At 39.3% G+C, this 14,188-nt stretch overlaps 3 protein-coding genes across 3 annotated transcripts; 1 reads left to right on the top strand and 2 right to left on the bottom strand.

The window, feature by feature from the left end:
* Positions 1–2,470: 2,470 nt before the first annotated feature.
* On the bottom strand, positions 2,471–3,412 carry LOC308460801 (olfactory receptor 5V1-like; the record flags this gene model as incomplete). Its single annotated transcript, XM_080977336.1, has 1 exon — positions 2,471–3,412. One exon carries the CDS (start codon positions 3,410–3,412, stop codon positions 2,471–2,473), a length of 942 nt encoding a protein of 313 aa, XP_080833462.1.
* Positions 3,413–7,895: 4,483 nt separating this feature from the next.
* On the top strand, positions 7,896–8,873 carry LOC308460800 (olfactory receptor 6N1-like; the record flags this gene model as incomplete). Its single annotated transcript, XM_080977335.1, has 1 exon — positions 7,896–8,873. The coding sequence occupies one exon, from the start codon at positions 7,896–7,898 to the stop codon at positions 8,871–8,873; it is 978 nt and encodes a 325-aa protein (XP_080833461.1).
* Positions 8,874–12,641: 3,768 nt separating this feature from the next.
* Positions 12,642–13,562, bottom strand: LOC308461556 (olfactory receptor 5V1-like; the record flags this gene model as incomplete). The annotated part of the gene is made up of 1 exon (XM_080978558.1): positions 12,642–13,562. One exon carries the CDS (start codon positions 13,560–13,562, stop codon positions 12,642–12,644), a length of 921 nt encoding a protein of 306 aa, XP_080834684.1.
* Positions 13,563–14,188: the final 626 nt, after the last annotated feature.

Below are 14,188 nucleotides of genomic sequence, written 5' to 3'. Positions count from 1 at the left end.
CTGTGATATGCAGACCACAGGCACCGTCTCAAGTGAAGATCTCGGGAGTTTCAAAAGAATTTATATTTTGATGCCTCTGACCACATCATGGACACTTCCACAAAGAAAAAAATAGTAAGAGGTTTAATGAGAGGGCACACTATTTGTGTGCTCTTAGAAATAACATGTAACAACTATCCCTATCATTCCTCCCTATGCAACATACTTCTTTCATTTTCTATTAATACAAAGCACAAACACTCAGTTCTTGTTCTTCCATACTCCAAAGAGCAAATGGTTCCCTTAGATTCAGAGGATGTCAAACATACCCAACTTACACAAAAACGCTTTCTGGCCACCAAAGAAGTACTATTTCTTATTTTAAAGCAGCACACTGTGATGTAGCAAAGAAGCATGTTTTTATTTATATTCTTGTTTAAGGGAAGCTCATGGGAATGCCCCATTAATGAATCCATGGAGGTTTAGAACTATGGCAAAATATGTTGTAAGTATGTGGATGAAAGCAAACTACACAAGCTTCGAGAAATGACAGCAAATCCTAACTACTTTCAAAAGTGTTGCCACCACTTTTAACCATTTGAAACAGAAGTCGGGTTGCCTTTCATTGCAGGCCAATCTGATATTGTAATACACATTCTACTGTACTAATACATTCCCGAAAATCAGGGATATCCATTCCACCCTTTCCCAGTTAACAACCTAGAAATACTGTACATGTAGCTACTTGATAAGCTGGTCATATCTATGTTTTGCAAGGTGAGAAAGAGAAATTTACTATACTTATTAATATACTATACTATACTGATGCAGCTGGGAATGGCAAAATGATTATCATCTCTTGGCAGGACGAAGTGGTTATCTCATTTACCAATGTACCAAACAGGTTTCTTCCTCCAAGTCATGGACAGAGGAGCAGGGATATATGTGCTTCCTGTGTCCCAACACCCCTGTGCCATAAACCTGGAATGATCAGGGTTCCTGTTCAGACATGACATGCTTTGCCACTAAAGGAGCAGTCGATCTCTGACTCTGCTGGGCTAAGTAGGCACTTCATCTCCAACCCTGGCTCAGCTGATGCTATGCCAATGTAACTGGCTTTCTGCGGCTCAGCCAGGGCTCTGCTGAAGCTGGCTGAGTCAAGGCTAGTGTAAGTCTCAAAAAGGGGCATTAGAAGGCGTGTGGAAGAGGCAGGACTAGAAAGGGTGGGCGGACTTAGGCTGGATTCTAAACCCATTCAGCTCAATAATATGACTTGGCAACCTGGCATAAAGCACAATTTTAAAGGCTTCTTTTCCCTCTGCCAGGCTTACACAGAGCAGCAACCCCCCTGCTGAATTTGGTGTAACTTTAAACCAGCTTAACTTTTATACTGGCTTGCTTCACTCCACCTTCTTGTGTAAAGGATTACCCCTGTGGTTGAGGGTAGAGTTAGAGTGTTAGTGGAGTGAGGCTAGCTATCTCTGTGTGTAAAGATTGTGTGGAGACAATCTACTCAATGTCTGAGTAGGATTTAAAGGGTCATATGCATGCTGCAATAAATTACCACTTGGAAAGTGGTTGCCTTTCAAACTTATATTTGCCTGTTCAAATAACAATAACAATAACAATAATAAATTACTTATACCCCACCCATCTGGCCGGGTCTCCCCAGCCACTCTTGGCAGCTCCCAATAGAATATTAAAAACATGATAACACATCAAACATTGAAAACTTCCCTAAACAGGGCTACCTTCAGATGTCTTCTAAAAGTCATGGTGAATAGCTTTACAGTGAAGGATTTACATTCATCTTTATCTTTTCTTTTGCTCAATAACATTGGCTGAGAGTCTCTACGCCAATAATTTATTGAGTTTTTAAAAGCAATGCAGTTCATGTATATAATGAATGCTGATATCTTAATCTTCATTTCTTAGAAATCCCGACAGATTTAATTCTTGGTAATTGTACATATCACAAAGCATTAAAAGATAAGCATGTATTAAAAGATACACATGCAGCTTACTTCTGAGTATACATACAGTGGTACCTCGGGTTAAGTACTTAATTCGTTCCAGAGGTCTGTTCTTAACCTGAAGCACCACTTTAGCTAATGGGGCCTCCTGCTGCTGCCGCTCCGCCAGAGCACGATTTCTGTTCTCATCCTGAAGCAAAGTTCTTAACCTGAAGCACTATTTCTGGGTTAGCGGAGTCTGTAACCTGAAGTGTATGTAACCTGAAGCGTATGTAACCCGAGGTACCACTGTACATGGAAGTGCACTGCAAGTTTTGTTAGTAGTTCTGATATTGTAAGTTGCTCTGAGTTGCTTTTGCAAAAAAGTGACCATAAGCTTAAACGATGATGATTGCTAATAAATGTGTCTGTACAGTATCTAAGTAGGTATTACAAGTGGTGCATTATAAAATTTATACATTGTTTCTGTATGTTCCTCTGTTAAAGCTCAGCTCAGCTTTTTCCAGAAGAGAAACTTATCAATTCAGTCCTTCCTGTTTCCTACAGAGAACTTTTTTAAGGGCCTCTTTCACCTCCTTGTTCCTGAGGCTATATATGATAGGATTCAAGAGTGGAGTGACCAGGCAGTAGAAGACAGCCACCAACTGGTCCATATTGAAGGAGAGGTTTCGGGTGGGCCTGACATAAATGAACATCATTGTTCCATAATAGATACCAACCACTGTCAAATGGGAAGCAAAGGTGGAGAAGGCCTTTTTCCGCCCATCGGAAGAACGAATTCCCAGAACAGTGATCAAGATGGCAGCATAAGAAGCCACAGTTATTGTGAATGACCCAACAAGGAGAAAGGAGCAGATGAAGAAACTCAGCATCTCGTTGAGCTGGGTCCTGTTGCAAACCAGCCTCAGCAATGGCAAAATGTCACAGAAGAAATGGTCCACTACATTGCTCCCACAATAGTTGAGCTGAGATATGAGAATTGTTGGGATCAATGGCAGAACCAAGCCAGTGACCCAAGACCAAGTAGCAAGCTGATGATAGACAACACTATTCATAATGGTGTTGTATCTTAAAGGAGAACGTACAGCCACATATCTATCATATGCCATGGCAGCCAAAAGGAGGCACTCAATGCCACCAAGAGCATGGAAAAAATATATTTGGGTAAGGCAGTTCTTGAAGGATACAACATTCTTTTTTCTAATGAGATCAACCAATATTGTTGGGGCTGTGACGGAGGTAAAACAGATCTCCAGCAAGGAAAAATTGCCCAGGAAGAAGTACATGGGAGTGTTAAGAGAATTTTCATACCTGGTGATGAATACTATAACCATGTTTCCTATCACTGTTAGTGTGTACATAATTAGTACTAGCGTAAATATTGGAAATCTGCTCTTTTCCAGGTTGGGAAATCCTGTGATAAGAAATTCACTCACTGTTGTATGATTTGAGAGATCCATCTTATGATTGGTTGTTCTTTTGTGGAAACAAAAAAAGAACAGTTGTTTGCCCTAAAGTGAAAGCATTCTGTGTACTTCTTATGTATGATATATCACTTGAAGAGGTTTAACCCAGAAAAGGTTTCAGATGAATTTTTTCAAGGACAGAACGTCAATCAAAGCGAAGAAATCTATGATTGAAAGAAAGAAAAGAATTCTATGATCATTAACCTTCACAGCAGTCAAAGGAAATAACATTGCCAGTGTGCTTAAGAAATGTTGTAGTCTTGAGTGGTAGAAGGGGGAAAGGAGTTTCTTTGCATTTATATCTATTGATAATATAAGGTCATTATTTGGAGAGTAGACTTGGGGACTTGGAAATGTCACTAAACTTACAGCATGCATTACTCTGCTCATGTAGAGTAATGCATGCTATCACTGTACCTCTTCCATTGATTCCAGTGGAACTTGTTAATTGCACACAATTGCTGCCTAGTGCTGTTACTCTATGAATGCTTGGTTAAGAGGAAAACATACTAAATTGAGCACCACACTCCAGATGAGCCATCCAGACCATGAGGATTTGTCAGATGTGGGATATGAACCTATGCTTCCATTCAGAGACCAGAAAAGATAAAACAGTAAAATCAAGGGGGGGAATCACAGCCACACTTTAAAACATACAAATGTTAAAATACTAAAACGGTTTAAAATTACCTCAGCTTTCTAAATACCTGGGCAGACTCGTCTAAAGAATAATGGTTTTTTGCAGGTGTTAAAAAATGTGTGTGTTTGCATTTAAAGTGGGAGCGAATATTTAGACTGCTCAACTATAAATTTAAGCAAACCTGACCTGATTTCTGCCTGAAGTGGTTTCACACATACCCCACACTTCTCAGCTGAATGTTTCTTCCAGTATTAAGAATAGCAAATATAATCCTTCTGGAGTTCTACATTCCTCTCAACTCTCAACATTCCTCCTCATAACAGTTTATGTGCTATTACATATATAATCTCCAATTGTTCTTTGAAAAATTTACTAAGTGAAAGAAAGAACAAAAAAGCATTTCTTTCTCACATATCCTGGCAATGTGACATTTTTGTCGGTAGAATTAAAATCAATAAATTATATACACATTGAACTATTTCATTAAAGAAAAACCCTGAAAAGAAAAGAAAAGTACATATTTTAAAACGTTTTGTCCATTTACATTTTGTGATCTGGCTATACTCACAAATGATGCAGATCATGCACTTGAAAATAGTTGGTCCCATCATGACTACCATGAGGACTGGCCAGGTGTTGGGACAAGACGATGTGAAAAGAAGACCTAAAGATAAATTATATTATCTTTTCATGGGGAGATTTGCATGTGTACTTTATACACTGAACCTATTTCATCAGCATACCTGTATTCAAACTCATGGGGACCTGATCTCCAAGGGATAAACCCTAGAGCTTAAAGTTAGGCAGCCTTATCAGTGAGACTCTGCAAACTGTGCTGATGAAAGTGGTGGAAAATATTTCACCATCTTTAATTGATCTGAGAAACCCCCCAGCAGCTAAATGAGAGTGTGATTAATGAGAAAAGGACAGACCACTATTTAATAGGAGTTGATTCAAGCTACGTGTTAGGATGTGTTCCTTAATGTTAGGAAGTGCTATAACCTATTAACAATGCACTGCAGAACATCATGAACTGCCACAATCATGTGTATGATATAAAATACAAGAAAAATGAAACTCATTTGTATGCATATACACTCATTTTCTCTCTCTCCCCCCCCCCTTCTAAATGTCGTGGGAAAGGTTATGCAAATAAGATGCATGTACATACAAAGGTGGACAAACTTCAGAATATTTCTCTCTTCCGCAGAGTTTAGCCTACTAATGAACTAATCCCAGAGTAGAGCCTCTGTGGAACGCAAATTCCACAGAGAATTGAGATACATAATGAAACCTGTTATATTTACCATAGCTCTTTTTGCCTCATAGAATGAGATTCAGTAATTTTTTGCAACATTCCTCTGAAAAATCATCTTCGATATTCATTAAGCAAGAACTATGCTTAGACTACAGAGATATCTGATTGCCTTCCAGAAATGATCAACACTTTGTTGCCTCTTTAACAATACTTTCCAGAGGAGCTCTGAAAGAAAGGAAAGAGTGCAGTGAGATTTCCGCTTTCTTCCAAATTAAAGAATGATAAGCTACATGCTAAAGTAGCAATGGAAAGGTCTGGTGGTTTAGGTTCATGGGCCTTGCAAGCTGCTTTGAAGTTTACAGTTTGCAAGGATATGTCCTTTCCTTGCCCTGTGATTTTTGGGAAATTTTCTTTATTCTTTGTTGCTATAGGAAGAGAGAGTGTTAGATTAGTAGTATTGACTGATAGATGTACCCCCCCCCCAAACAGGGAACTTTTGAATGGATTTTAAATACTGAAACAAATGAACAAAATATTGCAAAATGCATAGTATATAAAATGCTACATACCAAGAGCACCACCCTTCTAGTATTTCAGACGGTGTGTGTTTGGATCCTTCTCACTCTTGGTTTTTTTATTAATTTTTTATTTTCCATACAATTTGGAAGAATAAAAAATGGAGCATGGCTTTTGTGTGTGTGTGTGATACATATGTGTTTTGTTAAAATGTGTATATTTTAAAGCTAGCATTTTTAGTACAGCTGCACCAGTGGTTTACTGGCCATGACAGAGAGGAATGAAACTCAGAAGATCAATTCTACTCCTTCCTCCTCCATTTTAAGATCTGGTCAGTATCATGCAATAAATCCCTGAATATCATTATGGTACACTCATATGTTAATACTGGGAGACGAGAATCTCCTTTCCTTTAAATAAAGGTAAAGGGACCCCTGACCATTAGGTCCAGTCATGACAGACTCTGGGTTAGCGGTGCTCATCTCGCTTTATTGGCGGAGGGAGCCACATACAGCTTCCAGGTCATGTGGCCAGCATGACTAAGCCACTTCTGGTGAACCAGAGCACTACACAGAAACACCATTTACCTTCCTGCTGGAGCGGTACCTATTTATCTACTTGCACTTTGACGTGCTTTGACGTGCAGGAGCAGGGACCAAGCAACGGGAGCTCACTCCGTCATGGGGATTCGAACCACCGACCTTCTGATCAGCAAGTCCTAGGCTCTGTGGTTTAACCCACAGCGCCACCCGCGTCTTCCTTTAAATGCTTTGACTCAATTCATTGAAGTCCTTGTGTCAAAGATGGATGGTCAACTATGTAGTTGATGTAACACATGAAAAAGTGCCATAGTACTGATTAATGTTTTCATGCAGATCTATTTCTGTGATTTCTCACCACCAGCTCTTTTTATCTACTTACATAGGTGTAGACCCAACTGAACTTAATGTGACTTACTTCTGAGCATGCATGTATAGGATCACACCATAAGACAGAAAATATTGCACATGTGGAGTCTGTCTGCAGGGAGGTGGACAAATCGCAGAACCTACTAATTAACTAATCCCAGAGTAGGTCCTCTGTGGAATAAAATTCCCAGAGAGAATTGAGGTGCATGATGAAAAATGTTATATTTACTATGTTCTTTTTTTATTTAGTGGAGATATTTCTTGATGACGTTCTCTTAAACATCACCTCCAATTATCTATATTCATAAAGGAAGAACTGCTCTGAGTCACCTGAGCTATCTGATTGACTTCCAGATATGATCAGCATAGTCTCATCTCCTTAGTAGCACCTTCCACTTCAGCTCTTAAAGAAAGGAAACAGTGAGGTTTCAGCCTTCTTCAAAATTAAAAAAGGTAAGTTGCATATTAATAAAGTAGTTCCTAAAATGCTGCTACTGTAGTTGTGTCCCTGAATCATTGGCCATCACTTCTAAGTGGAATTTGTAACTTCCAAAGGGAACTTCAACAGTAGAGCTAAATTGAAAAAATCACAAATGGTCATTTAATGAGCATGGGTCATTAATCCATGAGAATATCCTATCACCTATTGAAATAAACTGAAAACCCTGAACATAATAAGCAGTGAACCAAATGGAAAGTATACATTAGGATACTGTAATAAACAAATCTGTGAGACATAAAACCTTGTGCTCAAATCCTGTCTCAATCTTGAACATACTGCAAAGTTTTTGGGAAGCAATTACCATTCAGGTTCACCTCCCATCTGAAATTTCAGAGTACTTACAACATCGTAAATTCCACCTTGAAGAAGCATGTGGCAAAACTTTGTAAACGGTAAAGCATCAGAAATGATAGATACGGTATATTTCCACATTTTTAACTCTGCTCAGTGACTGTTAGCATCACTTTCTCTGTCTCCCTTTTTCTCTTCTCTTCAGATAACATCACATAAACGTGCTTAGATGCACATCAGGTGTGTTTAGCATCAAAAATTCTCTTATTTTTTTTTCATAACGATCATTATTCTATGTCAGATGATTCTTTGATATACGTATCTTTTTCTTTCCTGCTTCATAGATCCAAAAGTATGTCAGTATGCTGACTGGCAATCAAACTGCAGTAACCCATTTTATCATCTTGGGCTTCCCAAGTCTGAAGAATCTTCAGCTTCTTCTCTTCTTTATGGGATTGGTTGTCTACATCTTGACCTTGTGTGGGCACCTCATCATTATCACCATAGTATGTATTGACCAACATCTCCAAACACCCATGTACTTTTTCCTCAGCAATTTCTCCTTCCTGGAGATATGGTACACCTCCAACATTGTTCCAAAGATGCTAGAAGTATTCCTAGATAAGAACAAATCCATTACATATGCAGGCTGCATTACTCAACTCTACTTTCTTATTACACTTGGTACCGCAGAATGTTTCATTCTGGCTATCATGGCATTTGATCGCTATTTAGCCATATGCAATCCTCTTCGATATCCTACACTCATGAATGACAAAGTTTGCCTTAAGCTAGCTGTAAGCTCTTGGATTGGTGCCTTCATAGTTAACATCCCTCCATTAGTTGCGCTTTGCAGGCTGCCATTTTGTGGCCCAAATGAGATCAATCACTTCTTTTGTGATGCACCACCTTTACTGAAACTCTCTTGCACAAGCCCACATGAAGCTGAGCTGTCCAATTTCATAGTGGCCACAAGCGTCATTGTTAGCTCCTTCCTCCTCATTCTGATATCGTACATCCTCATCCTCATCGCTGTTCTGAAAATCCCTTCATCGACAGGCCGCCAAAAAGCCTTCTCAACTTGTGGTTCCCATTTAGTTGTAGTGACCATTTTCTATGGCACTTTAATGTTCATGTATGTCCGCCCAACATCAAATTTCTCTATTGATTCAGTGAATTTCAACAAAATTGTGTCCATGTTCTATACTGTGGTTACTCCCATGCTTAACCCAATTATATACTGCCTGAGAAACAAAGAGGTCAAAGATGCTCTCCGGAAAGCAATCAGTGGGAAGCGTGTGTTCCAAACAAGTAGGATTTTTAGTGGCATAGTTAAGTAGATGATAATAGTATATGTACCTCAATTGAGTGAGCACAATTAATTACCTTGTATAACTGTATCCTTACAAATTCAGTAGTTATTTCCCTCTCATGTTTAAGAACATCTATGATATTGCATTCAAATTTTATCCACGTCTTCTGAAAAAAAATTTAAAGACTGAACTTTCCGTACACATCACATAGGAGTTGCATTGAAAATGCACTAAATGTATTTTACAACATTGTGTGTTTTTGTGTTGTTGTTTTTACTGATCCACCACCGCTGCAACTCAGGCAGAAATTGCATCCAAATGGCACCCTTTTGTCATTTAAAGCAAACAAGTAGCCAGGGCATCACCTCCAGTGATTCCTCCTTTTTGAAGTATTAGAAGCATTGGCATCCATGCACTGGCGAATGCTGGTAATAACTAAGCACTTTTGGAGTGACAGGGAAGTTCAGGGAAGGAGGAAGGCTGGCAACAAGCACATCAGTAGCAACATGTGCTCCTTTGTTTTGCTACTGAGCAAAGACAGTTGGCTAGTTGTGGCCAAAAATGTCTGATTGCAGGCAGGGAGGCAGGGTTCCTCAGCAAGACAGTGTTTAGAGCAGTGCAGATAGCTAAACATTTCATCTATATGCAACTCTCACACATGGCAATGAAATGAGGAGTGAGTGTGAGAATACATGGAGGAACTGGGACACTATAAGTAGAGTGAAGGTCAATGGAACAAATGTGGATATGAAGAAATGGGTTGTAATGGACAAGGGCATGCAGTGTAAGGAAAGTCTTGATGGGCCAGGTTTCTTTAAAGATTACAAAGGTAGTTTGCAAAGGGATGCTATGCCCCTGCCTGGTGGTTTTGTGGGTAATTTGCTGTATTCCTTGTTATAGACATAGAGAAAGTGGTAAGACTAGTACTGCTGTATGTAGCCACATGCTGGGAACATTTGAATGGGTTTAAAATAATGTAAATATACAAAATAGTGCTTAATGCATAGTATTGTGGACAAAGACCCAAATCTCCAAGCCGTATGAGATTCTAGGGGTTCCAGGCACTCACCCAGGGTCCTTATTTCCTTTGGAATGGAGACAGTGGAGACTGTGGTGGTTTATTTACACCTATATACAACCTGAGCCTATGATGGGGGGGGGGGGGCTCACAGCATTAACATCCCATGAGGTTCTTGATTCTCCCATAGCCACAGCCTTGGATTCCAACAGAAATCAGGTATAGCTTTGCCTCCCAGCTACCCAGCCTGCCAGTGTCCACTTTCTAGCTCACAAAACTCCACTCTAGGGGCTCAAGACTACAGCCTGCCCCACGCCCGCCCCCCGTAAAAAAATTCATAACAGTGTATAAAATGATGTCTGTTTTTTAAGAATGCTCCCTGCCTCAGAGCACCAGCCTACATAGTCTTTTAGGCAAAGGGTATGAGTTTGCATCCTTCTCATTACAGGTTTCAGAACTTTTTTCTCTTGCTGTTGTTGACTGTATGTACACTTTGGATGAAGAAGAAAATGTAGCATGGTTTTTGTGTTTGTGATACAAATGCATTTTGTTTTTTTAAAAAATCTGTTTTTTCTGAAGCAAGCATTGGAAATGCATATATTTAGATACAAGCAGGTTGTATGGACCAAAGACTGAAGATCAATAAACCCAATATGGTCCTACATTTATATGCTGTAGTAGTTTTCTCACAAGACTTTCTATGGGCAAGCAATATGGTATTAACTTATTGAATTTTTTGGAAAATTAACACTTTAGCATTTATCAAAGAGAAAAATATCAATTTTGTTCAATGTCTAAATCCTTACCTGAGAAGCAGACATATTGCTTGCAGTCTGTATAAACACTAATCTTTGACTGTGACATTCTAAAAACCCATTCAAGTAAACTCAATGCTTTTATTTGTGAAATCAGTGAAGGACTCTTAAGACAGTGATGCAGCCCTCCTAATTTCTTAGCAGACATCACTGGGAGTGAAAGAACTAACGTAGATCCTGCTGCTCAGTGTGTTGTTATTGATTTACTTGGCCTGATTTGAAGCTCTAGATTTATAACTGGAAATTACACAACTGGCTGAATTCATCTCTTTATTCCCCTTGGGAAATGTGACCCCCTGAAATGTTTCTTCAACATGTTTGTTTCCACACCATGTTCCTTTGATCCTTAATTGTCTTAATGACCCATTAGCCCATTCTATCACCTCATGGGAAATTTAATTAGCTTTTAACACATGCTGATTCCAGAGGACAGAAGTATCTAGTACAGAGCTTAATATGCATGTATCTGGCACTTAGTTTTAATGCATCAAGCCTTAATTAAATTCTAGCACTAGCTTGATCCAGAGATTATATTGGTCTTGCACCCACAAACTCGTAACAATACACAGTGTCAGAGAAGAAGCATCATGAAATTAGATGAAAGATACCATGGTGGAGGATTAGCAAGCTAAGTATAAAACAGACTGAAGAGGATGTGTTGCTGAAGAAAAAAGATCCAATTGATGGAAGCAACATTGTCAGAGAAAAGAGACTTAGAGAAACAGGCATTGATGAGTCTGTGTTGAGGAAAGGCACAGAATGAAGGTAGTCAAGTTGTGGACTTTGGTATGTTGTTGAACTGCAACTCTCATCAGCCCAGACCATATTGTCTAGGGGTTATAGGCATAGGAGTTCAAGAAAATCTGCAGGACACCATGTTAGCATACATAATAAAGAACAATGGCTGCTTATTCATAGAATCATAGAATCATAGAGTTGGAAGTGACCACAAGGGCCATCGAGTCCAACCCCCTGCCAAGCAGGAAACACCATCAGAGCACTCCTGACATATGGTTGTCAAGCCTCTGCTTAAAGACCTCCAAAGAAGGAGACTCCACCACACTCCTTGGCAGCAAATTCCACTGTTGAACAGCTCTTACTGTCAGGAAGTTCTTCCTAATGTTTAGGTGGAATCTTCTTTCTTGTAGTTTGGATCCATTGCTCCGTGTCCGCTTCTCTGGAGCAGCAGAAAACAACCTTTCTCCCTCCTCTATGTGACATCCTTTTATATATTTGAACATGGCTATCATATCACCCCTTAACCTCCTCTTCTCCAGGCTAAACATGCCCAGCTCCCTTAGCCGTTCCTCATAAGGCATCGTTTCCAGGCCTTTGACCATTTTGGTTGCCCTCCTCTGGACACGTTCCAGTTTGTCAGTGTCCTTCTTGAACTGTGGTGCCCAGAACTGGACACAGTACTCCAGGTGAGGTCTGACCAGAGCAGAATACAGTGGCACTATTACTTCCCTTGATCTAGATACTATACTCCTAGTCCTAGTATGCTTGGCTGCTCCTTTCCGCTGTATAGTAAACTTCAGAAGAGCATGATCACTCGCGCCTAATGATCCTTCCACTTCTACCCCACTAACCAGGTCATCAACATTGGTTAGGACCAGATCTAAAATGGCTGTTCCTCTTGTTGCTTCTCCCACTTTCTGGACAATGAAGTTGTCTATTAGAAGAGCTGGTCCGGGAATGAGGTGGGGAGTAAATCTGAATATGACATATTGATGAATATTGAACTAAGCTCTGCAGTTTACAACTGTAATGACATAAAACATCCTTTAACTATAATGTTTAATAATCATACCCAAATACAATGAAGTATATTAAGTTAGTGTCATATTCATGCTAATAAACTACAGCTGCAGTCCTATACTCACTTGTCTGAGAGTAAGCCGCCATTTAACTAATGGGACTTGCTTCTGAAACAAACTGAATAGGATTGTAGTGTTAAAACATTTACTTTTTCCCAAATATTCTCCCAAGAGCTCTCTTCACTTCCTTATTTTTCAAGCTATAGATAATTGGGTTCAACATGGGGGTCAAAATGCTATACTGAATAGAGAACAGCTCATCCATTGTCATGGAAGACATGCTGCTGGGTTTCATGTACTGGGACATTCCTGTCGTATACAATAAGCCAACCACAATGAAGTGAGAACTGCAGGTAGAGAAGGCTTTGCTCCTTCCCTCTGGGGAGCGGATATTCAGGATGGTGGAGATGATCTGGAAATAGGAGACAAAGGTTGGCAGGAAGGAACCAAGTCCAAAAATCACAACAGAAGATAGAAGAATCATATTATTGAGGAAGGTGTCAGAACAGGAGATTTTCAAAAGAGGTGGCAGCTCACAGCTGAAGTGGCTGATTTTGTGAATGCCACAGAACTGCAAACTAAATGTGGGCACTGTGTTTATTATTGCAAAAAGGAAGCCCATTATCCATGCCCCCATCACCAGGTAAGCACATAATGTTTTGTTCATGATCGCTATATAGTGAAGTGGGTGACATACAGCAGTGTATCTATCATAAGCCATTGCTGAAAGAATAAAAACCTCTGTAACACTCAACAGGAGGCTGAAAAACATTTGTGTAAGACAACCAGTGAAGGAAATTGTCTTTTGCTTCATTAGCAAGTTCATTAACATCTTAGGGACAATGTCAGTTGAATAACAGATATCAACGAAGGACAAGTGAGACAGAAAATAATACATGGGTGTATAAAGGGAAGGTTCCTTCCTTATCACCAGAATGATGGTGACATTTCCTGACAGTGTTAACAGGTAAATGGTTGAAAACACCAAGAAGAAGATGATATTCAGTTGGGGATTGCTGGAAAGTCCCAAGAAAATAAACTCTGAACTTTCAGTTTGGTTTTCCATTTTTGTTTAGGAACCTATAAAACAAGCAAAAAAAATTTTTTTTAAAAGGAACAATTCAGCCCATTGTTAGCTTCCTTGATCATGCAACTCTGTAAAAGTCTACTCAAAATTAATTTCAGTTCAGTTCACTGTGGCTGGTAAGTGGGTATGAAGTTGCAATCTTAATATATAAATTCTCTCATTGTATCCGATGTTCAGCAAACATACTTGAGATGTTTCACCCTGAGAGATATTGATGCGAGGATCAATATTAACATGGACTGAAAGCATGATGAAATCTTGAATTCATGTGTAAATTAAAGGGTTAGTGTGACTTAATAATATAAAATACAAACTGATGAAATATATCAGTATATCTTTTAGAACACATACACATTTTGCACTATTTCTTTTGAAACATGATCAAAAGTTTATTTATTATTCTTTTTTAAAAAACAAACATTTACTTAAATTTGAAACAAATCTGTATCTATAATCATCTATATCAGGCTTCCTCAACCTCGGCTCTCCAGATGTTTTGAGACGACAGTTCCCATCATCCCTGACCACTGGTCCTGCTAGCTAGGGATCATGGGAGTTGTAGGCCAAAAACATCTGGAAGGATGAAGTTGAGGATGTCTGATTTA

Source organism: Podarcis pityusensis, assembly GCF_964106645.2.
Source record: "Podarcis pityusensis genome assembly, chromosome: 13".
Classification (NCBI taxonomy): domain Eukaryota; kingdom Metazoa; phylum Chordata; class Lepidosauria; order Squamata; family Lacertidae; genus Podarcis; species Podarcis pityusensis.
Note: the sequence above shows the minus strand (reverse complement) of the source record. Positions and strands in the feature narration are given on the sequence as shown.